Raw genomic sequence first — 27,555 nt, 5'->3', positions numbered from 1 at the left:
TTCTGTATCTGTATCTGTCTCCCCCCAGCCTACTGTACCCTCTTCTCATGTGTCAGAACCTTCCAAGTCTGTGCCCCCCGAGTCAGTTCCCCCCCAGGAGTCTACCCCTCCTAAGTCTGACTCAAAGGGAGCACCCCCCCCCACCAGGAGTGGTAACATGTACTAAAAAGGTTGCTTATTCCTCTGTAAAGAAGTCTTGTGGAAAGACTTCACAGAAAAAAGTAACAGATGAGGGCATCTCTGAAGCTGACCTGCAGTACCTGGAGGAGAGAAGGAAGGTTGGGAAGCGGAAGAAGCAGGTGGTGAGGGCGGAACAGGCTCCAGTGCCTGTCTCCAACCGTTATAGGTCCTCTAATTGGGATATCTCTTCATCTGGAGCTTCTTCGGAGCGAAGTTCTGATTCCGAAATGGAGTTTGAGGCGGCCTCAAGAAAGAGAGAGGCATCTGGTGATGAGCAGCAGAGGGGAGCTAAGAAGCAATCCACCCAATAACCCAAATGGCGGTTCCCCCTCCGTTAAAAGTGGTGACAATAAATGTCGCCAGCACTAAGTCAGTAAGAGCTCGTTCTATGGCCTTCTTTTTGTTCAGCCAATTAGATGCTGAAATTTTATTTTTGCAAGAGACTAGGCTCACCTCCTTGGCAGATATTCATATGGCCAAGAGAGAGTGGAGGTATGGTCCATCTTACTGGTCTCTTGCGGCCGAGCCTTACGGCGGTGTGGCGGTGTTGTTTAAAACCGGCATGGTAACTGTCCGGCGGGTTATTGAGGTGGAGATTGGGAGATGTATGGTCTTAGACGTCCTTGTGGGAGGGCAGGACCTGCGCCTAATTAATGTTTATGGGCCGCACACAAAGTGGGACAGGAAATGCCTTTTTACAAGGATCAAGCCATTTCTTTTTACATCCCGGCAAGTGGTCTTTGGAGGTGACTTTAATACAGTAACTAGGCCCAAGGACAGGAAGGACTTCAAGGACAGGCTGGGATATGATAGCGTTTTTTTAAATAGTATGGTTAGGGATGCTGGTCTTGTGGATGTGCACATTAAGCACCTCCCGGATGACACTGGGTTCACCTTTCATCGAGGTAATAGTCAGAGTAGAATAGATAGGTTTTTTTTGAAGGAGACCTCTGCTTTCTCACTCCTAGTGGTGCAGGCAGTAGAGTTCTCTGATCACTGTATGCTATCTGTGGTCCTGAATGCTTCAGACGCCCCTCTGAGGGGTAAGGGCATCTGGAGATTGAATTCGACTCTACTCAAGGAAGAACATGTTAGACAATCCTTTGAGGAATTCTTTCAGGACAGGTGACCATCCTGGACTTTTGTAGCAGCGAGGCTGAGTGGTGGGAGCTGACCAAAAAGAGGATTGCTGGATTCTTCAGGGGCTAGCCAATAGAAAGCAGTTTAATAAATACATGACCTACCAACGTTTACGGAGGAAGCTGGATATTCTTGTCTCGAGAGGAGGAGATCCTGGGGCAATCTCTGAAGTGAAACTCCTTCTCAGGAAGTGTCAATATGACCGGCATGCCTCTTTGGTTCTGGAGAGGGACTATGGGAAGTACCACTCGCCTGACCCTTACCAGAACTGCAAACAAGGTGTAGCTGTTAAAACGGTCGTTGGCCTTAAGGACAGTACAGGTTCCTTGACAAAGTCCAGGTCAGGGATTCTGGAGGTCGTGAGGTCCTTTTATGCTGACCTTCTTGGGAGGAAAGAGCTTGACCGTGACAAGATGGAAAGCTTTTTGGACTCTACTCCAGGTCTAAATGATGAAGATGTCCCATTGATGAATTTGACAGAGGAGATCACAGTTGAAGAGGTGATGAGGGCAATTGAACAGCTTGCCATCAAAAAGTCACCTGGACCGGATGGCTTGACGGCTTAGTTTTACAAAGCTTTTAAGCCTATTCTGGCCCCACATTTGGTAGAGGTTTTTAACAGTTGCCTTGCAGAGGGGGTACTTCCCCCTTCCATGAGGCACTCAGCTGTGATTCTTCTTTCAAAGGGTAAAGATCCTTCGATGATTGAGAATTGGCGCCCCATCAGCCTTCTTAATGTCGATAGAAAGATACTGGCAAAGATCATTTTCTGGCGCCTATCGTCAGTAGCAGAGTCTTTGCTTTCTCGCCATCAGCACTGTTCGGTCCAGGGTAGGTGCACCTTCACAGCAGTTTTAGCTGTCTGGGAGGCCTTGGAGAGATGCAGGGCTGCAGGCTGGGGAAAGTATTTGCTGACATTGGATCAGGCAAAAGCTTTTGATCGTGTTAACCATGAGTACCTGTGGTTGCTCCTTAGTAAGTACGGTCTGCCGGGTGGTTTTGTCAATTGGTTAAAAGTCTTGTATAAGGGGGCAGAAAGCTTTCCTCTTGTTAATGGTTGGGCAGTCCTTTGAGGTTGGCTCCGGGGTGCGCCAGGGTTGTCCCCTGAGTCCCCTGCTCTATGTGTTTGCAATCGACCCCTTCATCAGGAGGCTAGAGAGCGGCATGTTGTGTGGGGTGCCAGTGGGGCTCCCAGGTGAGCCGCCTTTGAGGGTTGTTGCCTATGCGGACGATGTGTCCGTGATTGTCACTGGGGCGGATGAAGCAGAGGAGGTGGTCTCTCTGACATCACGGTATTCTGAAGCATCAGGCTCCAAGATCAATCAGGAAAAGAGTGAAGTCTTCTGGATGGGAAAGGAAGGTGAGGGGTTTGATCTCCCGGACACCTTTCCTGTGCCCCAGGAAAGAATAAAGATTCTAGGCATTGAATTTGGACCTGGCGATTATGGCCTCAAAAACTGGGAAGGCAGACTGGAAATTGACAATACTAAGGTGGTCAGCTGGAAGAGATGGAAGTTATCTATGAGGGAAAGGGTTGATCTGATTAAGACTTACCTGATTCCGATCTTCTTGTATGTCAGCTTTGTCTGCATCTTGCCAGTGTCTCTCTATGCTAGGATCAGTAGTGTGTTCTTCCAGATGTTGTGGGGGAACAGACTGAACCCCATCAAGAGGAATGTCACCTATCTATCCAGGAGGGAGGGTGGCTTAGGTATGGTCAACCCAGTTCTTTTCTTTTCACTGCTTTTTCTCAAGTTTAATATTGGTAATATGCTTGCAGTGGAACCTCCTGGATGGGCAGGCATATTTAGATCTTGGTTTAGGCCTTTTCTACGACTTTGGGAAGAAGGTGGCTAAGTGAAGAATCTCAGGGGTCATCGTGGTCAGCTACCAGCCTATGTCGCTCCGTGCCTGAAGTTACTACGGCAGTGGCGATTGTCGGCTGAAGATCTCAGATCGGTTTCCGAGGAAAGTCCTTATGAGCCGAGTCTTGAGCGAAGTCTTTCATGACCCATTGGCCTTAAGGGATTGCCCAGGCCCAGTTTTGAGGGCAGGGTTAAGACTTATTAATTTGGACAGAGTACCCCCTAAATTCAGGGATCTGGCCTGGTTGTGCTTCCATGGGAGGCTCTATGTTAGGGGCAATTTGAAATTCCGCAGTGGGGTGGATCGTAGCTGTCCTCGGGAGGAGTGTGCAGGTGAGGAGGAGACTATGGACCATTTTCTGCTTCATTGCCCCTTTAACATAGAGGTGTACAAACAGGTGGGGCGGGCCCTCGGTGTCCCTTTCCTCTCCAGGCTGGGTTATGCTGAGTGGGTGTACGGAGCATTCAATACTGGTGGTGGTTTTTGTTTAGATACACTTTTTCTAGTTAGCCTAGTAGTCCGTTATTTCACTTGGAACGCACGGTGTCAGGTCAGCATTCGGCATAAAATCCTTCCTGTTCAGGTGGTGGTGTATGACATTCTGCATGAGGTGGAGAAGATTCGGGTACTTGAGAGAGACAAGCGGAGTCAGGGGGCTTGGTTGAAGGCGTGGAGGGGTTTCAAGCCTCCCTGACTGCCAGGAGTCTCTTTCCCGGGTGTGGCTGTCTGTCTCTTATCACCCTAGATTATTATTTTTTTTGGGATTAATTTTTGATAAATGGCTGCGTACATAGGTGATGGGTTGTGCCTCTTAGGCCCTCTCTGCTGCTTTATGTAAATAATTTTGGTAGTGGATTATGTATATATTGTATATATTCTGAACATGGATGTGTATTCCTTGGATTTCTGTCGAAGTTTTGTACTATGGTTTTGTTTTTTACTTTTGTATAAAATTGGTTGCTTGATTCTTTTTAATAAAAGATCAATAGTGCTCCATCATTGGTATCAGTGGGAGGAATAGTGCTCCATCACTGGTGTCTGTGAAAGAAATAGAGCTCCATCGTTGGTATCATTGGAAGGAATAGTGCTCCCTCATTGGTGTCAGTGGGAGGAATAGTGCCTTATTGTTGGTGTCGGTGGAAGGAATAGTGCCCCCTCATTGGTGTCAGTACAAGCAATAGTTCACCATTGTTGGTGTCAAAGGAAGGAATAGTTCCCCATTGTTGGTGACAGTGGGAGGAATAGTGCTCCATCATTGGTGTCTGTGAAAGAAATCGAGCTCCGTCATTGGTATTAGTGGAAGGAATAGTGCCCCCTCATTGGTGTCAGTGGGAGGAATAGTGCCTTATTGTTGGTGTCAGTGGAAGGAATAGTGCCCCCTCATTGCTGTCAGTACAAGCAATAGTTCCCCATCGTTGGTGTCAGTGGAAGGAATAGTGCCCCATCACTGGTGTCAGAGGAAGACATTATTCCCCATCACTGGCATCAGTGGGAGGAATAATACCCCATTGTTGCTGTCAGTGGGAGATATTATGCCCCACGGTGGGAGGAGTAGTGTCCCAAGGCCTGGATAAAGGCAAGCAAAGGGCTGCATCTGGCCCGCAGTCTGCAGTTTGGAGACCACTGCACTAGGACATCTTCCTTCCATTAATGCTATTGTATTGCAAATATATTTCTATAGTACTAATTACAAAAAAAAATCAAGTTTAAATTTATTTTAAACACTTTTTGCATGATACGGGAAGTCTTGTACCTGAAAGACGTGTATGATTGTGTTGTGTGCATCACTGTGGGCTCTCTGAAAAAAAAAAAAAAAAAAAAACTGACAATATTTACAGCTGCCATAAAAGTGTGTCTGGCAGTTGAAAAGGCAAGCAGACACCTTCCTATTGCGACTTCTGTTCAGACCCCCTAAATCTTCATTTTCACACTCCTCCCGGGCAGAGAGGCACAGGCAACTTAACTGTTTTATCATCAGGAAAAAGGATGTTAATAAAGAGGAAAACTGCAATTTATGAGCGTTGTTTATGGCATGCTACGGTTTTACAAGAGAACTCCCCGACACACGCTGGACCCGGCACTCTATAATTTGGTAAGGAAGCCATAAAATTGAACTTGTTGAAATAAACCAGTTTTCAAAGTAACACGGACATAATTGGAAGATTAGACTCATGTGCGGGGTCTGGAACGCTGGCTTGCTGGTCTTCGTTAAGATCAGGGCTTCTAGTTAACATATATAATATTGCAGGAAAAAAGAATTAGTTATACAACAGAATCAAAGGTAGGAAGCAAAGTTGTTTGGGGGAAAAGCAGAACACAGCTGTTATCGTTACATGCTTAAATGAGTTTTTGTAACTCGAAAAATGTTTCATTTACGGAAGCCGCGCGCCTTGACTCGCGTAAAGCAGAATGCCAGCCAAACATCTAAAATACACTTAAAAATCCATCTTTATGAATGGTTTTACCTGCTAAGACATTTGTAATTCTGTTCAGCCACTCTAGTGATTCCCACATGTCTTCCTGACTGTAGCCTGAAGGATAGTAAAGCTACGCTTCAGTTCAAACGCTTCCTGTGTCACTGCCCTACCTCCACCCTGCGTATTTCACAATAAGCCCCCATTCACACTTAGGTAGGATCTGACTAGGTTGTTTTTTTTAATTGAGATACAGGAGTATCTTTACAGCTGGATGGTACATTTTTGGTCCCACTGACTTATTATGGGAGCGCCTGAAAAGCACATGACACACATTTTTGCACATTCAGTGGAGCCAAGAATACCCCATTATGCTTCAAACTTACCTTTTCTAGTGTCAGGGGTTGAGCTACAGGCAACTGAATGCTCAAATGTGAACAAGGGCAATTGGAAAGACCAGGATCCCTACAATTAGGTGTTGCTTGCGTGGTGCTGTGTTAGGTGAGGTACATTAGTAGCATGGCTTCCGACCGGAGTTTCAAGGTGTGCTGTCATTTACCATGCTTAAGCCATATACCGTATTTATCGGCGTATAACACGCACGGGTGTATAACACGCACCCCAAGTTTAGGAGGAAATTTTAAGGAAAAAAAAACTTTTAGGAGGGAAGTTTAAGGAAAAAAAACTTACATTAAAATGCCCATCAATGCAGCCTTATCGTGTCCATCTGCAGCCTTGCCCCAGTGTCCATTGCAGCCTTATCAGTGCAGCTTTGCCCCAGTGCAGCCTTGTCCCAGTGGTCATTGCAGCCTTGTCAGTGCAGCTTTGCCCCAGTGCAGCCTTGCCCCAGTGGTCAGTGCATCCTTGTCATTGCAGCCTTGCCCTGGTGTCCATTGCAGCCTTGCCCCAGCGCAGCCTTGCCCCCAGTGTCCATTACAGGCTTGGACAGATTTAAATATGCTGCCGAGATTGCAGGGACTCGGCGGAGCGGAACGAGCGCCGCCGAGATCACAGGGACTGGGCGGAGCCGAGATACACATAGCCGAGTGTACTCGGCTCTTCTCTGAGCCACTCACAGTCACGCCCAGTCCCGCCCTATGATGGACATAACACAGGTCCAATGGCGGGACTGGGCGTGACTGTGAGCGGCGCCGGGAAGAGCCGAGTACACTCGGCTATGTGTATCTCGGCTCCGCCCAGTCCCTGTGATCTCTGCCGCGCTAGTTCTGCTCCGCCGAGTCCCTGCGAACTCCGTGGCGCCATATTTAAATCTACACTTGGCTATGTGTATGTCGGCGGCGATCGTGGTGATCGCTCCGATCGATCACAATTAGCGGGGATCGGCTTTTAAGGGGAAAAAAGTGCGTGTTATACGCTGATAAATACGGTATGTACAGCTTCAGAACAAGCAGTTATACTAGAGTTATGGCTGCAGATGCAGCCATGATCCTGGTGTTATATTTGTGTGCCAGCAATGGGCTTTCTGGTCGCTGGCAGTGCCAGTATCACTTTTACAGGGCTCGGAAGGTGCTCCACAGCGCTGTTCCTGGGCTCTAGGCTTGTGCAATTCATTTCGTAACAAATCGAAATTCAGACGAATTTTGCATATTTTGGACATTCGGATGCATCCGAATGAAAAAATAACGAATTTCAACTAATACAAAAGAAATTATAGCGGATATAACGAATGAATTTGACATGATTCGGTAATTTGTTAAAGGTCTAATGAAACAAAAGGTCAACTCAAAGTAAATCTTACAGTCCAATCAGCTGATTAATTTTGTGCTGGAGGTTGGATTACTGGCAAAGTGCATTCCTGAGAACTGAGTGAGAAGGGTGTTGTATTGTATTTGAGCAAACGACTTTTCAAACTACGAATTATCGCGAATATATATACATACATAAATATCGAATTTCAACGAATACAAATGAAATTATAGTGCATATATCGAATGGATTTGGTATGATTTGAGATTCAATATAACGAATATCGACACTCTACGAATAATAGCGAAAATGTATTAACGAAACAGAATGAATATAACAGAACGAAATTATGTATTTTACGAATGACAACAAACCGAAACTAAACAAATTTTTCCGTTGTGCACAAGTCTACTAGGCTCTCCAATTCCACCAGGGAGCACGGGATTTCTGCAGGCTGCAAAAAAAAATGCTTGTAAAGTATCCCTGCTCCAGTTCATAAGCTGGCCAGTCTCCAGGTTATTCATCTTTCTCCACAAATTTAACATTTAGGAGCCCTATTTTTTTTAAGTTTTGGATGGAGTAGAGAATGGTCAATTTTTCTCTTTTTTTAGCTGTCTGTGGCATAACTAGCAGCAAAAAGTTAGTATTGTACTGGTGTATCCTGGCGATACTGGTGAATGCAATGGGAGGTTACCACAAGGTGATACACCTGTATAATACTTGCTTTTTTGTTGCCAGCGACATCCTCTCCTTTGAGTTGATCCATACTACAAGACTTGCCAATGGTCTGATTCCAATGGCATGTTCATATAAAGACACTGTTGATACCTCTATGCTACTGATGAAGCTTTTCAGCGAAACAAGTTTAGTTTTGACTTGGTCCGAATTTAAGATCACATGAAAAGGCTGAACAAATAAGGGCATTTTGTGTGGCATAGGAGAAGTTAAGAAGGACAAGTCATTAGAGGCTTTTATTATACGTCATGTGTCATTCAATGATGTAACTATGATGGTCTACACCAGGGGTGTCCAACCTGCGGCCCGCGGGCCGCATGTGGCCTAAGATAGCTATGAATGGGGCCCAACTCAAAATCATAAACTTACATAAAAATGTTGATCATTTTTGGGGGAATATTTTTTTGACGCCTGTCAAAAGAAAAATTTGACAGTGTCTCTTCCATAGACTCTTATACGTTTTATTTACAGTACACCAAAAAAAAATCACACTCTTCACAATCACGCCTTATCTATATCATCAATTTTTGGCAGCACCTATGTTTGTGAGAAACTATTTTCAAGGATGAAGCACACGAGGGGCAAGATTTCTGATGAGCACCCTGAGAATTCATTGAGAATTGCTACCACATACATTCAATCAGATATTGATGCATTTGTTTATCAAAAACCGTGTCAAATATCGCACTAGATCTCTGTTTCCCTCTTTTACAATAAAATATAATACAAAAAAATTAAGGGTTTTTTACTCAGTCAGATACATTATCTATATAGGTGATGGTTAACTTGTGATCTGCTCAACTTTTTCTGTTCATCAGCTATCCTTATTGTTAGTGTATTTTATGTGAAGCCCAAGACAATTCATCTTCTTCCAATGTGGCACAGGAAGGTTTGACACACCTGGTCTACAACATTTTAAAACACTTTTGTAATCAATCTATATTTTTATCCAAACATTTTGTTTTGCTGATTTTGATGGCACCAGAAAAGTTCCATATAACCTTGTATTTTTGGTCTTGACTACACTAAGGGATGAGGGGCCATTGTTTACCTCTCAATATACCTGTATGAGTATGTTAGATTATATACTTACTTTATTGCACATTGCCGGGCATGCCGTTATGATCTTTTTGGCAAGATTCCTGTGGAATGCAGAGCAGCCCCAATCTCAGATTACTAGATACTCTAGTCCAGTGCAAGAGCCAGGACTATCTTAATAGCATCATGAGCCCCTGGGCAAAGTAATGCTCTGGGGCCCCTACAATGGTGACAGCGCATGTAAACAGACATCAAGTAGGTAGGAGGCAGACAAGCAGAGCTTCCCCTTTTGGGGACATGAACAATCATTCTGTACAGCAAAGAAACAGTGGGAATACATTACATACATAAAGTAACAAAGCTGTCTTGTGCATATAATATATCTGCTAGATCGATGCCTCCCCAGCACTATGGCCCCTCTACACCCCAGGTATCCCCCCAGCACTCTGACCTCTCTACACCCCAGATATCCCCCCAGCACTCTGACCCCTCTACACCCCAGATATCCCCCCAGCACTCTGACCCCTCTACACCCCAGACATCCCCCAGCACTCTGACCCCTCTACACACCAGATATCCCCCCCAGCACTCTGACCCCTCTACACCCCAGATATCCCCCCAGCACTCTGACCCCTCTACACCCCAGATATCCCCCCCAGCACTCTGACCCCTCTACACCCCAGATATCCCCCCAGCACTCTGACCCCTCTACACCCCAGATATTCCCCCAGCACTCTGACCCCTCTACACCCCAGACATCCCCCCAGCACTCTGACCCCTCTACACCCCAGATATCCTCCCAGCACTCTGACCCCTCTACACCCCAGATATCCCCCCAGCATTCTGACCCCTCTACACCCCAGACATCCCCCCAGCACTCTGACCCCTCTACACCCCAGATATTCCCTCAGCACTCTGACCTCTCTACATCCCAGATATTCCCCCAGCACTCTGACCCCTCTACACCGCAGGCATCCCCCCAGCACTCTGACCCCTCTACACCCCAGATATCCCCCCAGCACTCTGACCCCTCTACACCCCAGATATCCTCCCAGCACTCTGACCCCTCTACACCCCAGATATCCTCCCAGCACTCTGACCCCTCTACACCCCAGATATCCCCCCAGCACTCTGACCCCTCTACACCCCAGATATCCTCCCAGCACTCTGACCCCTCTACACCCCAGATATTCCCCCAGCACTCTGACCCCTCTACACCCCAGGCATCCCCCCAGCACTCTGACCCCTCTACAACCCAGATATCCCCCCAGCACTCTGACCCCTCTACACCCCAGATATTCCCCCAGCACTTTGACCCCTCTACACCCAAGATATCCCCCCAGCACTTTGACCCCTCTACACCCCAGACATCCCCCCAGCACTCTGACCCCTCTACACCCCAGATATCCCCCCAGCACTCTGACCCCTCTACACCCCAGACATCCCCCCAGCACTCTGACCCCTCTACACCCCAGATATCCCCCCAGCACTCTGACCCCTCTACATCCCAGATATCCCCCAGCACTCTGACCCCTCTACATCCCAGATATCCTATCAGCACTCTGACCCCCCTATATCCCAGACATCCCCCCAGCACTCTGACCCCTCTACACCCTAGATATCCCCCCAGCACTCTGACCCCTCTACATCCCAGATATCCTATCAGCACTCTGACCCCTCTATACCACAGACATCTCCCCAGCACTCTGACCCCTCTACACCCTAGATATTCCACCCCAGCACTGTTAACATATACCATAAGATACCCCATGTATTGTGACCACACTACATGCCTGATACCCCCTACACTGTGGCTTATCTACATCCCTGATACCTCTAGCACTATAGCCACCCAAGCTACCCCAAACATTGCTACCCCCTATACACCCCAGATCCCCCCTCAGCATTGTTTTCCCCCATACACCCTTAATATCCCCCAGCACCTTTATTCCATCCATGTAGTACCCCCTTTTCCAGTGGAGATACAGTGCATGTAAACTTTTGGCTATGTGCCCAACTCCAGCACTGGACTCACCTATACCAATCAAGCAGGAAGAAGGGGGGCGGAGGAGGGAGCATCCCTTCGGGCATTCCAAGCTCTTCGGTGCAAACCATGCTGGACAGCTGGGCTCACCATGACACCATCCACAATGCTACTTCCGCAGGTGAGCTCTCAGGGCTGTAGACTCAGCGGCTCCCACTCCAGCTCCTACCCTGCAGCCTTCGAGTCCCGAGCATTCAAGCTGCATGGGGCGGGAGCAGAGCATCACTGGTGCTCCGGCCCCGCCCCTCCCTGCTGGCTGTGAAATAATAGGTATTGTTCTGCACAGCATGGCGCACCACTGCCAGCCTGCCTCCCCTGTGTATCCATCACTCTCAGTGCCATCATGGGGCCCCCAATTTTGGGGCAGCGTGGACTCAAGAACCAGGTGCTTTGGGGAAAGTGCAGGGCCCCCCCATGCAGCTGGGGCCCCTGGGCAGTGCCCAGGTGTGCCCACTCCTTAAGACAGCCCTGGCAAGAGCGTCTTCTTGCAAGATCCAGGCTGTTCTGTATTTCTCAGAATCCCACCGGAAGGCGTGTGGGGTCCCTCTTGCCGAGGTGTGACTGGTGGAAGATGAGGTTGAGGTAAGTATAATTAATTTAACCTTTTTTGTACAGTTATGTTTTTGGAGCACTACCATGCAGTGATTTTTCACATGTGGAGGGGACATGGACCATTTTACTGCAAGGTCTGCTTTTAGGAGCTTTTCCTTTGTATGGCTTGCTGGTAATATAGCTTTCAATGTATATAGTAGTATATTGCTCCCCAAGCTAGCCACAAGGCAAGGTCTATCCAGAAATGACTATGACTGGAGGAAAGAAATAACAGAGAAAGCATGGAGAAATACCTGGAGGTGATGTCACATTAAATATCAGGCACCAGTTGGATCTAGAACTTGAGACGGCCAGGTTGGAGAAGTTAGCCCATCCATCTTGTATCAGCACCGTGGTGTTTCCTGGAAAGCCAAACATGTGTCAAGTTTAGAGCAGTAGTTGAATGTAAATTTTCAGATTCCAGTCCTCTTTCATCAAGTAAAAAGACCATCAAGTACTACTTTCATCAAGTAGTAAGAAGGTCAGGTACACTGAAAATACAGATAATTAGCAAGACATAAGATAAACTATAATTCTTTTAATGTTTTGATAAAATACATTATTAAATATACAACAGATCATCATTAAAAAACGTACCGCAAAACTCAAGATTTTGACATAAAGCACGGCCTGTCGTGTCCCCTACCCCTGCCAAATAAATAAGATTTGTATCTTAAAGTGTAAGTTTACTTTCAGGTAAGACAATCTGTACATCATTGACTGTACAAGGTGCCTCAGAGCTTGTAAGCATCTTAATGCTCGCAATGGTGAGTGGTCATGGGTCAGTGAGGACATGTAAATGCAATGACCAATGACCGCTTGCTATTTCTAGCATTATGATGCTTACATGCTCAGGGCTGCTAGTGCAGTGTACAGTGTATGGATTGTCATATACTTTTAATACAGCAGTCTTCTAACAGATTACACAATGTCATTGTCCACTTGTTCAACCATCGTCTGCATATGTTCCTAAGTGCTCTGGAGAACGGTGTTTATGCATTGACCTCTGAGCACTATGAGCCTGCAGTGGGGTGATGATCCCAGGGGGTGCGTCCATGAAGACTTGGCCTCACAGGAAGTGTTGAATGGCACTGGGCATAATTCACACCAGAAGAGGACCAGACCACAAAATGATGAGTCTGCAGAGGACAGTGCCACAGGAGTTGAGTTTTGCAGCAATTTTTAAGTTTTTTTTTAGGATGCTGGGCAATGAAAAATTTGTAGTTGGGCTTTAAATATATTTTAAATGCAACTACTGTAGGTACCTGCATCTATGATCTCAGCATCCTTTAATGCCCAGTACAATCACATTTAGATTGCAAAGGAAGTGTAGCATTTGGGCGCCAATCAGGAGGGCTCCATATATACAGCGGGTAAAATGAATATTGAACACGTCACCATTTTTCTAGGTAAATATATTTCTAAAGGTGCTATTGACATGAAATTTTCACCACATGTCGGTAACAACTCATATAATCCATATATAAATAAACCAAATCAAATACATTCAGAAATTAAGTTATGTGTAGTAAAATGGAATGACACAGGGAAAAAATATTGACCACCTAACTGAAATTTATTTAATAATTCGTACAAAATCCTTTGTTGGTAATGACAGCTTCAAGACGCCTCCTATATAGAGAAACTAGTCCCATGCATTGCTCAGGTGTGATTTTGGCCCATTCTTCCACACAAACAGTCTTCAAATCTTGAAGGTTACGTGGGCCTCTTCTATGGACTCTGATCTTTAGTTCTTTCCATAGATTCCCTTTTGGATTCAAGTCAGGGGATTGGCTGGGCCATTCTAGCAGCTATATTTTCTTTCTTTAAAACCAATTGAGAGTTTCCTTGGCTTTGTGTTTGGGATCATTGACTTGGTGAAATGTCCACCCTCATTTCATCTTCATCATCCTGGTAGATGGCAGCAGATTTTTATCAAGAATGTCTTGGTACATTTTCCCATTTATCCTTCCTTCAATGTCATGAAGTTTACCAGTACTGTATGCTGAAAAACAGCCCCACACCATGATGTTCCCACCTCCAAACTTCACTGTTAGTATGGGGTTTTTTTTTGGGGTGATGTACAATGCCATTTGACCTCCAAACATGGTGTGTATTATGGCATCCAAAGAGTTCAATTTTGGTCTCATCTGACCAGACTATATTCTCCCAGTATTTCACAGTCTTGTCTAAATGTTGTGCAGCAAACTTTAAACGAGCTTCAACATCCTTCTTTTTCAGCAATGGAGTCTTGCGTTGTGAGCGTGCATACAGGCCATGGCGGTTGAGTGCGTTACTTATTGTTTTCTTTCTATTTTGCACAATTGTACCTGCTAATTCTAGGTCTTACTGAAGCTCTCCACAAATGGCCCTTGGCTCTTGGGCAACTCTTTTGATAATTTGTTTCACTCCTCTGTCAGAAATCTTGTGAGGAGCACCTGGCCGTGGCCGGTTTATGGTGAAATTATGTTCTTTCCACTTCTGGATTATGGCCCCAACAGTGCTCACTGGAACATTCAGAAATCCTTCTGTAACCAATGCCATCAGTATGTTTTGCAACAAGAAGTTTGCAAAGTTCTTAAGAGAGCTCTTTGCTTTTACCCATCATAAGATGTTTCTTGTGTGACACCTTGGTAATGAGACACCTTTTATAGGTCATCAGTTGAGACTGAACCAGCTGATATTAATTACACATGTGCAGAAAGAAAAAATTAGTTTAGTTTTGATTCGTTATTTACATAAGTTTGTTTGGTTAAATTTGTTTAATTAGTTTAATTCGTTTTCAGAAGTCGTTTTGTTTATTTGTATTCAAATCGATTCAAATTTCCAAATTCAAATTCGGATCGATTTGAAAAGTTTTCGAATTCAAATAGTTTTCAAATTCAAATAGTTTTCCAATTTCTGAAAAGAATAAAATAGAATAGAAACTAAAGGAATAGAATAGAAAAAAAAATATAAAAGAATAGAAAAGAATATAACAGAAAATAAAAGAATAGAATATAATAGAGTAAAACAAAACAAAATAGGATAGAAAATAGGATAGAAAATAAAAGAACAGAACAGAAAGGAATAGGATAGAATAGAATAGAATAGAAAGGAATATAATAGAAAGGAATAGAATAGAATAAAAAAAAATTATAGAATTAAATAGAAAGATTATAACCATCTTCTGAAATTTGAATAGAATAGAAAAGAAAAGAATTAAAAAAACAACAGAATAGAAGAGAAAGAATATAACCATTTTCCAAAATTCAGATAGAATCAATTCCAATTTGAATAGAATAGAAAAGAATAGAGTAGAAAAGAATAGAAAATAACACAATAGTATAGAAAAAAAAAACAACAGAATAGAATAGAATAGAATGAATATAACCATCTTCCTATTCTAATATATTCTTTTATATTCTATTCAAATTCGAATTGATTCTTTTTGAATTTTGGGAAATGGTTCTATTTTTTTTTCTATTCTATTATATCATATTCTATTCAATTCTGTTCTATTGAGTTTCTAATTGTATTCTTTTTCTATTTGTTTATGGTATTTTATTTTATTATTTTCTATTATATTCTTTTATTTTTTATTCTTGTCTATTTTATTCAAATTTATTCTATTCTAAATTCGAATTTCTGAAGATAGTTTTATTCTTTCTATTCTATTCTGTTGTTTTTTCTATACTATTCTGTTATTTTCAATTTTATTCTAATCTATTATTTTCTATTCTATTCAAATTCAAATTGATTCTATTTGAATTTCTGAAGATAGTTATATTCTATGTTATTATATTCTATTCTATTTGTTTATATTCTATTCTAGTCTGTTCTGTTCTTTTATTTTCTATTCTATTTGGTTTTGTTTTACTCTATTATATTCTATTATTTTATTTTCTGTTATATACTTTTCTATTCTATTATTTTTTTTCTATTCTATTCCTTTATTTTCTATTCAAAAAACAAATCAAATTTGGAAACTATTTGAATTTGAAAACTATTGATCTTGAGCCCCAAATTACAATATATTAGATATGTGTGACTCATTTAGTTATGAATCGAAATGAAGACAACATGTTTGATATTCAGAGATTTGGATGTATCCATATTTACAAATCAAAATATACCAAATTTTAACGAACCTGAAATACATTATAACAAATTATCTGAATTTGAAAATGAAACATATTGCAATAAATACAGTAAGGTATAAAAGTGAAATTAGATGATGATTCCTACTTGCTTTATAGAAAAGAATAGATTCTAATAAAATAGAATGGAATATAATAACATATAAAGGAGTAGAGTGGAAAAGAACAGAACAGAATATAAAATATAACAATAGAACAAAACAAAATAAAAGCAAATAAAATCGAATAGAAAAGACTAAGGCCCCTTTCACACTGGAGCGGTTTTCAGGCGGTATTGCGCTAAAAATACCGCCTGAAAACCACCCCTAAACAGCCTCCGCTGTTTGTTCAGTGTGGAAGCCCTCGGGCTTTCACACTGAAGCGGTGCGCTCGCAGGGCGGTAAAAAAAGTCTTGCGAGCCGCTTCTTTGGAGCGGGGAAGGAGCGGTGTATTCACCGCTCCTAAACCGCTCCTGCCCATTGAAATCAATGGGACAGCGTGGCTATACCGCGGTAATACCGCGGCTATAGCTGCGCTGTACGAGCGGATTTAACCCTTTTTCGACCGCCAGCGGGGGTTAAAACCGAACCGCTAGCGGCCGAATACCGCTGCAAGAACGACGGTACAGCAGCGCTAAAAATAGCGCTGTTGTACCGCCGACGCCCCCACCGCCCCAGTGTGAAAGGGGCCTAAGGGGGGGGGGCTGTTTGGTTTGTTTGAGTTTGTGTTTTTGATTTTGTGATGTTTTTTTTTTCTTTTTTTGAGTAAAATAGGTGGGAGGAGAAGGTTTGACAATTACGAACTATACAAGGAGACCCCCCCCCCAAAGCCTGGGACATTTTTAGGACCCTGGACATGGTGTTGTGTTTCTGAGTGCATGACCAAGGGGAGATAGTCATTTTGGATGCATTGGGTTGTTATATGTTCTCTATGTTTTAGAAAATTGAACCTAATGAATAAGGGTTCAGTAGATGGATATCAACACTATGTCATGTATGATTTTTTTTGTAAAATGCATTATTTGCTCTCTTCCAAATAAAATAGATAAAATTAAAAAAAAAAAAAAAAGAAAAGACTATAATAGAATAAAACAAAATATAATAGAAAAGAATAGAATAGAAAATTCTATAATAGAATAGAACAGAATGGAATAGAAGAGAATAGAATAAAACAGAATAGTACATAAAATAAAAGAATAGAGTAGAATAGTATAGATTTGAATAGAATAGCATATAATAAAATAGAATGAATATAGCCGTCTTCCTAAATTCAAATAAATTTGAATTTCAAATTTTGAATCGAATCCGAATATACGAAACGAATTCCAAAAACGAATCATTAGAACATGACGAATATGACTAAACAAAATAATTAACTTAACAAATGAATACGAAACAAAACACATTTTTTCATTGTGCACATCTCTACAATAGATATACTTTAAAGTCCTGCTATGAGTAATTGTCAGCAATTCGAGCAGCATAAGCAAACCATCACTTACCGAATTCCTTATCATGTACAGTATGTACTTCTGTATCTTCTTACATCTCTTAGCATCACCTCGGGTTTTCTACCACCTGCAGATCCACACAGCCATCAATCCTTTTACTCTGTGGTCTGTACTCTATGTGACCACTGGCTTCCTCCTCATCCTTTCAATGGCCGACCACGGGTCTGACTATACCCATAGAGATAAGATGATTGGCTGAATCTGGCTACATTTATCACATGTATGGGTGATACACAGGACTCTGAACATTCATACTCTTTATTTTGCACAATTACAAAGTAACAGCAATAGAGTTATGGGTCAATGACTTAACTCAGGGGTCTCCAAACTTTCTGAACAAAGGGCCAGTTTACTGTCCTTCAAACTTTAGGAGGGCCGGACTGTGGCCAGTGGGAGTAGAAAATGTCCTGGCATCAGTAGGAGTAAACAGTTCCCCATGATTAATATTAGGGAGAGTAATAGTGCCCCATCGTTGCTATCAATAGGAGGAATAGTGCCCCATCACTGGTATCAGTGGTACTAATAGTGTCCTATTCATTCAGTGCCCTATCATTGGTTGCTGACAGTGGGGGGAATAATGCCCCAAAAATGCCTCAAGGGTCGGATAACAGCAAGCATAGGGCCGCATCCAGCCCCCGGGCCACAGTTTGGAGACCACTGACCTAACTGTACAGTTCTTATTTTGCTTAAATGCTTTGCTGGTACCTGTAGTCCAATAAAGAAAAATAATATATTAGCCCGAAATGATCTCTTCTAGACACAAGTCCCATCAGAACGATAGCAGCAAAGTCTTCTATTTACAAAGCTTTGCATATGGTTCCAAAACGCTGGAGTGGTTAAGAGGTCACACCAGCCCAAAGATTCCACATTCACTATCTATTGGCAGTCCAATGGCTTTGGTACTTTTTAGCCATTAACATACAGTAGAACAACGTAGATCAGGTGTTCACTTTTTCTTTATTTGCATTTATATTCTAAGCCAATGTCTTTGAAAGTATTGAAGTAAGGAACAGCCAAGCAGCTAGTATTTTAAGAAGCAGGTAATTAATGGCAGCTATAATATTTCTCTCAGTAGTGATTTATATTAAGAGTAAACTATAACCATTGTTTTAACCGTATAAACTAATGTTTAATGGCATTACAAATACATGTTTAATGCAGGGTGGTTTATCTTACAGTGCATGCTGGACTGTCTACTAAGAAAGCCTAGAACTAGCTCTACACTTGTTGCCTTCTTCTGAAGATGGAAGGTCCAGAGAGCCCTGACATGTGTGGAGGGACCAATGGTTGTGCTGTTGATCTTAATGGTAAAGTCATGGGGGGACCGGGAAGGAGGAAAAATTACAAGCTCAGTTTTAGAAAGATTGAGCTTGAGAAAGTGGTGTGACATCCATACCGATATGTCATTCAGTAAGTTTGAGATCCGTGAGGAGATCGAGGTGGTGAGTTGAAGAGTGGAGAGATAGATCTGGGTGTCATCGGCGTAGAGGTGGTATTGGAGGCCATGGGAGGTTATCAACTGACCCAGGTATGTACCAAACCATTACCATCTGCTGACAGGAATGAATATGAAATATAAAGGATACATGCTGAAAAAACACTATATAATTCCATCAGTTTACAGGCCCTTGCAGACCCTCATTCAAAACACTAATAGTAATTTGGATTTGATTGCAGTGACCGAACTTAGGAGATGAAACCACAACTCTTGCAACTTTAGAGAGCTTGTCACAGACTCAACCCATCTCAAGTTTTAGCTAACTTTAGGTGCACCTGGCCAAATCTTGACATCCCCAAAATCCTCAGTGCAACTCTCATCTAGTAAGAGCCATTTACAATCACAGACAGACCATGACTAAATGTCCAGCAACTCCCCAAGGTGTCACCCAAGGCACCAAACATAAATGTTTCTCTACAGGTACAACTATTTCACATGATGCCAGCCTGCACTATTCCCAATGAACTCCCTGTATCATATTAAGACACAGGTTTACTGCCAACAGCCCATGCTCTACATACCTGAGGCCAAAAGTAACATACCTCAAAAGGAAACCTGTAACCCTCATAGTAACAAATACAAACATAGCCTAGCTCTCAGTTCTGTTAGCAAGTAAAACACATCCAAATTAAACTGTTTCTTGCATTTTAGGTAAAAATAGGTTGCAAATATATATAGATGAAGTTTTGTTTGCATACATATGCAAACATATTGAAAAGCCACATACCAGTGTACTGTGCCTTCCTAATCTATAGAAACCCACATTGGGTGACTGGTGAAAGGGTGACAGAAGTGGGTTTCAACAAGGATTATTTTGCCAGCTAACAGAGCTTTGGTGATTATGTAGTCTATTGGCACCTCCCATTGCGCACCTTCCCATTAGTATACTGTATGGGGAGATGCTTGTAGACACCTGACCATCACACCTACGAAAGCTTCTTTGGACATCCCATTATAAAACCATGGGCATTAATATGGGGAAGCCCCCCATTGCATCTATAATAGACTCCACTTAAGTGGTTGTAAAGGCTGAAGGTTTTCTACCTTCATGCATATGCATGAAGGTTTTTTTACCTTCATATGCATGAAGGTAAAAAACATTCTGCGTGCAGCTTCCCCCGCAGACCCCCTAATATTTACCCGAGCCCCATCTCGATCCAACAATGTACATGAGAGCAGTGGCTCTCCTGGATCTCTGCCTCCTTATTGGCTGAGATAAAGCAGCAGGAGCCATTGGTTCCTATAGACATACAGAGGTGGCTCGGGAGCGAGCAGGCACAAGTGTCCCCATAGAAAGTGGCTTGCTATGGGCACACTCTGCAAGGGGGAGTTGCCAGGAGACACCAGCAAGGAGCCTGAGAAGAGGAGGATTGAGGCTACTCTGGGCAAAACTATTGCATAGAGCAGGTGAGTATAACATGTTGGTTTGTTTTATTGTTTTACTATCAATTTAACTGAAAAGGCTTTCCTCAAGATTTGGATTGTGTACTACTATTACTGTATGAAGCCAGCCTGCACTGCTCTTGATGACCTCCCTTTCTCTTTTCCAGGCACTTGTTTTTAGTTTGTACACATATTCCCAGCCAACAGCCCATGCACTCTACTACAGAGGCCTAAAGTAACATACACAGAAGGAAGTCCTATCTCCCCAAAGTAAAAAAATTAAACAGACCCCATTGCTTATGCATAGGAAGCACTGCACAACTCCACCAGCTTGGAAAAGGACACTTCCAATCAGTGTAGGTCACAGCTCCTGCACCACCTGATGGTATGTTCATGGTTGTATAAATAGTATAGGCAGGATGAGGGGTAGTGTTAGGGTTTGTAAAAGTACAGCTATCCCTTACAATACCCAATAAAGTGGAAAAATGTGTTTGCAGTAACCAACAAATAAATACATATATTGTTATCCTACAATGCTCCTTGTATTTCAAATTATAAAAAATAAGTGACATCTGTTTTGTATGATATTTGTTATTTTTACATGTTAAATTGTTTTTAATGTTTAATTAACAAGCAGAAAGCATGCCCGAACCTATTAAATGCACCCCTAGGGGTACATATACCACTGTTTGAAAAACTGTGGTTTAGAACAATTGCTGTTAAATTGCTTGATAGTATTCACAAGCCTAACCACTTTCTAAAGTCTATAACCAGCCTAAATTACATCTATCATGATGGAAACATGGACGCGTCCATTGAAGGGGCTTGAATGAAAATGCTAAGTTTGTTTATCTGGGACAGCCCAAATTAAAAAAAGCAAAAACACAAAAATAAGAAAACAAATAAAAGCTAAAAAAATCTTTTGAAGGAAAAAGAAATAAATACCATATTTATCGGCGTATAACACGCGCCGGCGTATAACACGCACCCCAAGTTTAGGAGGGAATTTTAAGGAAAAAAAACTTTTAGGAGGGAAGTTTAAGGAAAAAAAACCTACATTAAAATGCTCATCAATGCAGCCTTATCTGTCCATCTGCAGCCTTTTCAGTGTCAGTGCAGCCTTGCCCCAGTGCAGTCTTGTCAGTGCAGCCTTGTCAGTGCAGCTTTGTCAGTGCAGCCTTGTCAGTGCAGCTTTGTCAGTGCAGCTTTGTCAGTGCAGCTTTGTCAGTGGAGCCTTGTCAGTGCAGCTTTGTCAGTGCAGCCTTGTCAGTGCAGCTTTGTCAGTGCAGCTTTGTCAGTGCAGCCTTGTCAGTGCAGCTTTGCCCCAGTGCAGCCTTGCCCCAGTGCAGCTTTGTTAGTGCAGCTTTGTCAGTGCAGGTTTGCCGTGCAGCTTTGCCCCAGTCCAGCCATGTCAGTGCAGCTTTGTGCACTCGCCGCCGACATACACAGCCGTGGGTAGATTTAAATATGGCGCCGAGACTGCAGGGCTTCGCCGGAGCCGAGATACACATACCCGAGTGTTCTCGGCTTTTTACGCACCGCCGTCATGCCCAGTCCCGCCCTTGGACCTGTGTTATGTCCATCATAGGGCAGGACTGGGCGTGACTGTGAGCGGCGGCGAAAAAAGCCGAGAACACTCGGGTATGTGTATCTCGGCTCCGACGAAGCCCTGCAGTCTCGACACCATATTTAAATCTATCCACGGCTGTGTATGTAGGCGGCGACCGCGGCAATTGCCGCGATCGCTCCGATGACACAAAATCGTCAGGGATCGGCCTATAACATGCACCCACGATTTTCCCCTGATTTTCAGGGGAAAAAAGTGCATGTTATATGCCGATAAATACAGTACTTACATCGGACTCCAAACTCTTTAAAGGCGACAGTGACATTGGTGAACCTTACTGCTGCCTCTTGGGAAAGCTGGGAACTTGAAATCTTGCAAGAATGTTCTCCTACCTAGACGGAGCTTTCTCAACAGGTAACAGTAAATCAAGGGAACCTTCAAGAAAATGACCGGAATCCGGGCGAGGTAAGCATATTTTTCTTTCAATGTAGAGCAGTACTGCTATTTGAAGTCACTAGTGAGGTAGGAAAAGTTTGTTTTTGCTTTGGGATTAATTTGTTAAAGCGGAGTTCCACCCAAAAATGGAACTTCCGCTTTAAGGGAAGATGACCCCCTGATATGCCACATTTGGCATGTCATTTTTTGGGGGGGGGGGATAAGCTCTTTTTAGAGGGTCCCAGTTCCCACTTCCTCCCGGTGCATGGTGGCACCGGAAAGGAGATCACCTCTCCCCCCTCCCTCTCGGCAATCATCTGGGACACATCACAGGTTCCAGATGATTGTTATGGCACGTGGCTCGCGCATGCACAGTGGGTGCCCGGCTGTGAAGCCATAGCCGGGCGCCCAAAGTTACAATGCTGGCACCGCAGAGAGGAGGGGGAGACGAGCGGAGCTTCATACGCCTGCACCGCTGGACCCTGGGACAGGTAAGTGTCTGATTATTAAAAGTCAGCAGCTGCAGTATTTGTAGCTGCTGGCTTGTATTATTTTTTTTTAAGCAGAACTCCGTTTTAAGTAAATCATCTCATTTCATCATATTCAATATGTTAGAGCAATTCATTTTTGGATGTAATTTCGTATATTTGAATTAATTTTGTACATTCGTTGTTCTGAATCAATTCGTATTTTCTGAAGTAGTTTTGGGAGATTGGCTATATTCGTTTTAAGGTGTTAAATGGTTATTTCAAGAGATTACTTTGAGTCATTTCTGCTAGTCCAACCCATAAAGAGAAATGGAATGAGCTGATTGGACGATATTGGACTGGAGACACATCCAAAAGGAACAAATGGAAGGAAATTAAGTTTGGATTCATTTGTTTTGTTATGATTCGGAGATTCTCCATCCAACCCAAACACAAAGTAGGAATCATCTTATTTCACTTTTATACCTTACTGTATTTATTGCAATATGTTTCTATTCGGTATCATATTCATATGTAGTGGATTTCATATGTAGTGCATTTTTTTTATAATAAATAATGCAAAATAAAAATGAAATGGATCCAAATCAATTCGGATCATTTGTTATGTTGTTACGCTATTTCAGATGCTTCAAACATTAACGAAAGGCCCAAATTATTGCATCATGTCATCCAAATGATGCAAACAAATACAAATGAATTTGTTGTTGTCATTATAATTTATTGTGGACTCATTGAAATTCATTACTATTGTGATTTGGAGATTCAGATACATCTGAATCTGCATATAACAAAAATTTCATCCAAATTTCGAAACGAATCACACATGTCTAGAAGTTACCTACCATGACTAAAATAGTCAATAGTTCATGTCAAGCCTTAAAATTTTATTAAACCTTTGTTTTTTACTTAATCCTCTTCGGCAGGTGCCCCCACAGAAAGGCACTTTCCAAGGGGATATACGTGCATGCTCGGTCCCGAGTTCCGCTGTCTGTGTCAATAGTCTCCCTGCTCCCGTGTCACAGCATTGATTGAGAGCAGCGGGAGCCGCTCCTGCTGCTATCATTCTGCCCAATGAGGAGGGAGACAGCGGTGGGAGCCGCTACTCTCGTGCACATAGCTGGATTGGATTGGGCTCCGGTAAGAAAGGGGGAGCTACAGCACAGAAGGTTTTTATCCTTAATGCATAGAATGCTTAATGCAAGTGAAAAACCTTTCATATGAAAAACCTTAAGGCTTTACAACCACTTTATTATTTAAGCATGCTGGACGTTTGTGGCTAAATTCAGTAAAAGTACTATAACGGAAGGGAGTGCAGGGGATGCTGAGATTAGTCACATGGCCCTTTGTAGCTCACAACAGAGAACACAAAGATGACAGAAGCTTTGGTTGCAGTTGTAGCGCCTTCAAAAAGACCGTTTAAGGATAGCCTCTTGGCAGGTGCTGGTCCTATGAGAGTGGCCAAACAGATCTCTGACCCCATAGGAGCAGTTACAGTCTTTCTTAAGTGGCAGTGGATCTCTCCCTAATAAATCTGGTTCATGACCCTTTCAATCATTGGTGGGCAATGAATTCTGCTTACAGTGTCCAGACAATAGCTTCTACCAAGCTCCTCTGTGACGCTCTTCGGCAGGAATATCCTTCCCCAACCCAACTTCTTCTGGATATCAACTACTGCTGGTAGCTTAAAGTGGTTGTAAAGGATTTTTTTTCTTTATTAACAAACATCTCAATACTTACCTGCTCTGTAAAATGGAATTGCACAGAGTGGCCCAAAACCTCTTCTTCTCAGTTCCCCACTGGGGCTGCTGGCTCCTCTCTGTCCAGTGCCCTCATAGGAAGCGACTTCCCACGGAGGCACTTGTGTGTGCTCGCTCCCGAGCTCCGTTGTTGAATACATTGGAACAGACAGCAGGACTTGGCCCCCCCAGCTCCCTCATCACTGGCTTTGATCGACAGCACTGGCTCCTGGTGCCCCAGCAAAGCCAGTGAGACATGGAAGTAAGGGGAGAGAAGAGCTGCAGACATGCACAGTACTGGGTCAAATGAAGGGCTCAGGTAAGTATAAGGTGGGGGGGGGGGGGGGGGGTTGTGAGGGGCCAAAATCAATGCCTAAACATTTTTTACCGTAATGCAAGGAATGCATTAAAGCAGAGTTCCACCCACTTTTAAGAGGTGGTCTTAAATGAAAGACCACCTCTGTACCCCTCGTTTTTGGATATTAAAAATGTTTTTTTTTCTTTTAACAGACCTTTTTATGAAGTACAGCCTGTACTTCCAATTTATTTGGTCCGCGGCGCAGGACATCATATCCTTTTTGTGCGGGAGCCCCCCCCCCCCCCCCCCACTGTCTTCTGGGACCTGTGTGTCCCAGAATACAGCTGGCCATTCACAAAGCACCACACGACTCGCGCATGCTCAGTAGGAAACGGGCAATGAAGCTGCAAGGCTCCACTGCCGGTTTCCCTTAGTTAGAATGGCGGCGCAGCCTCGAGGGGGCAGGTACGTGTCCTTATTGAAAGTCAGCAGCTACAGTGTTTGTAGCTGCTGACTTTAAAAAAATAAATGAATAAAAATTTGCGGGTGGAACACCGCTTTAAGGTAAAAAATGTTTAGGCTTTAGAACCACTTTAAGTCCTTGGGCACCTGGCACATGCCCCAGGCTGAGGCATGGTCCAAGCAGAGAAATGTTCTATGCATACATCCTCACCAGGCAAAGGCCAAGAAGGAACCAAACACTCTGAAAGAGGTGACCTAGATGTTTATTATGTCCCCTTTTAATTGTCCTTCCCACGCTGATGGCTGTAACCTCCTTCACGGTAACAGGCAAAACAATTAAGCCCCTGAGCTTAGGGAAGACCTGCCAAACCCAGAAAATGTTAAACCATGCTTTGGCTGCTTACAGCCCAGTAACAACCTCAATAAATTGAATTAGGGACACAGCAACCAGGGTCCATAAACTTGTACAGAGACTTCGACACCCATTATTTTAAAAGTGTGGAAATCTTTTGCAGTATTTATGATTACAGGCAACATAATGGTACCATGACAAGTGATTAAAAGAACATAACAGAATCACAAGTGCTCTTTACTGTCCATAAAGATTTTCAAACATATTGGAAAAAAAGCTGCTATTCAAGGATTCTCTTGTTACTGATGAAAAGCTGCTTGTTTTTGGCAGCAATAAAGTTGCAGATGATGACAGTCAGACCTTTTTTTAAAGATCTTTTAGGTCATTCTTATCTATACACAGGATTTGGAGCTATTTTAACGAAACATTTGTTTTCATTACAAGATGGGACCCACAGATCACACAAGTATGCGTGTGTAGAGCATTTGAAGAAGGAAAATTACCAAGGCTCTACAAGCCCTTTGGTGGACTGGACTCTAAGCAACTTTCATGTAATCCTCCTAGCTATTGGCCATCAAGAGTGACAGTATGGGAGGTGTATTGCCCCACCCAGATGCACCATTGCTAGTGGCTGAAGTTTTTTTGGTTTGGGAGGGGGGACACAGAAGTCCAGTACTTGACCTATGAGCTCTAATTGATTTTTTATATAACAAAAGTCCAACTAAAGTCTAATTTTCGCTTTGTAATCCTGTACTGCTATTATGTTATGAATTTTAAATTCTGGAAAATACCTTCTTTTAGTAGAATTGTGAGGATTGAATATGTAATTCTGTGACTTCAGTTGGCCCTTATGCCGCGTACACACGTGCGGAATTTCCAACAGAAAGAGTACGATGGGAGCTTTTCATCGTATATTCCGACTGTGTGTATGCCCCATCGGACTTTTTCCGTCGAAAATTCAGACGGATTTAGATAGAGAACATGTTCTATATTTTTCCAACGGAACAAATTACTATCAGAAAAAACGCTCGTCTGTATGCTGTTCCGACGCACCAAAAACGACACATGCTCTGAAGCAAGTACGAGATGGAAGCTACTGGTTACTGGCTACTGGCTATTGAACTTCCGTTTTCTAGTCCCGTCGTATGTGTTGTACGTCACCACGTTCTGGACCGTCGGAATTTGGTGTGACCGTGTGTATGCAAGACAGCTTGAGTGGAATTCCGTCGGAACTCCGTCGGAAAAACCTTCAGTTTATTTCGACAGCAAAACCGGTCCTGTGTACAGGGCAGTAGTGTCCCTCCTGGTGTACTGTGAAAGAAAGCTAAAACTATGGGTGCCGTAAGAGTCTACTCCATGTTTAGGTACCAGACTACTAATATTTTGGTAAATACAAACATACTTTGGTGAAAAATAAAAAAATGTATATGTTGTTGATTGGAATGAGATGAGGAGCTGTGCCTTCAAGACATCTTTCAGTGCCGGATCTTGGCATTCTGGAATTTTGGCATCGCCGTGTGGCATTCCATCGCATAGGTTCCTGCTGCAGGAAGGGACTCTGCATGGTGCCTGCGCAAATGTAGAAAACCCTTCATTATGTCAACTGCACCAAAATCCTTGTGCTGAAATAACAATTACTTTGTTTTTCTATAATACTTTTCTTACTGGAGCCTAAAAGCACTTAGAAAGTGAGACACACTCAATTGAGCGAATTAACCTACCAGCATGTCTTCGGAGTGTGGGAGGAAATCAAAATACCCAAAGGAGACCCACACAAGCACGGGAAGAAACATGCAAACTCAATGCAGATAGTGGCCTAACCAGGACTCAAATCGAGGACCTTAGCACTTCAAGGCTGGTGGTTACCAAGCTGCTGCCCTTTTCTTGCCTTTACCTGACCCTTAGGGCACTCTTTCTACCACTGATATGAGGTACTATTACTCCTTCCACTGACACCAACAATGGGGGAATTATTCCTTCCACTAATACCAAC

At 43.1% G+C, this 27,555-nt stretch overlaps 1 protein-coding gene and 1 long non-coding RNA gene across 2 annotated transcripts in view; one reads left to right on the top strand and one right to left on the bottom strand.

Annotated features, from left to right (window-relative positions):
• PKHD1 (PKHD1 ciliary IPT domain containing fibrocystin/polyductin) overlaps nt 1-27,555 on the bottom strand; it is a 908,610-nt gene that overhangs the window by 64,945 nt on the left and 816,110 nt on the right. Inside the window, exon 63 of the mRNA XM_073625162.1 lies at nt 11,970-12,077. Within this exon, the coding sequence (XP_073481263.1) occupies nt 11,970-12,077 (108 nt within the window). The remainder of the gene's footprint in view (nt 1-11,969; nt 12,078-27,555) is intronic.
• The window catches only part of LOC141139232 (uncharacterized), a 167,779-nt gene that overhangs the window by 117,077 nt on the left and 23,147 nt on the right, over nt 1-27,555 (top strand). The gene's annotated exons all lie outside the window — the stretch shown is intronic.

This window comes from Aquarana catesbeiana, linkage group LG04, assembly GCF_042186555.1.
Source record: "Aquarana catesbeiana isolate 2022-GZ linkage group LG04, ASM4218655v1, whole genome shotgun sequence".
NCBI lineage: Eukaryota > Metazoa > Chordata > Amphibia > Anura > Ranidae > Aquarana > Aquarana catesbeiana.
This window is presented reverse-complemented; position numbering and strand designations above follow the sequence as displayed.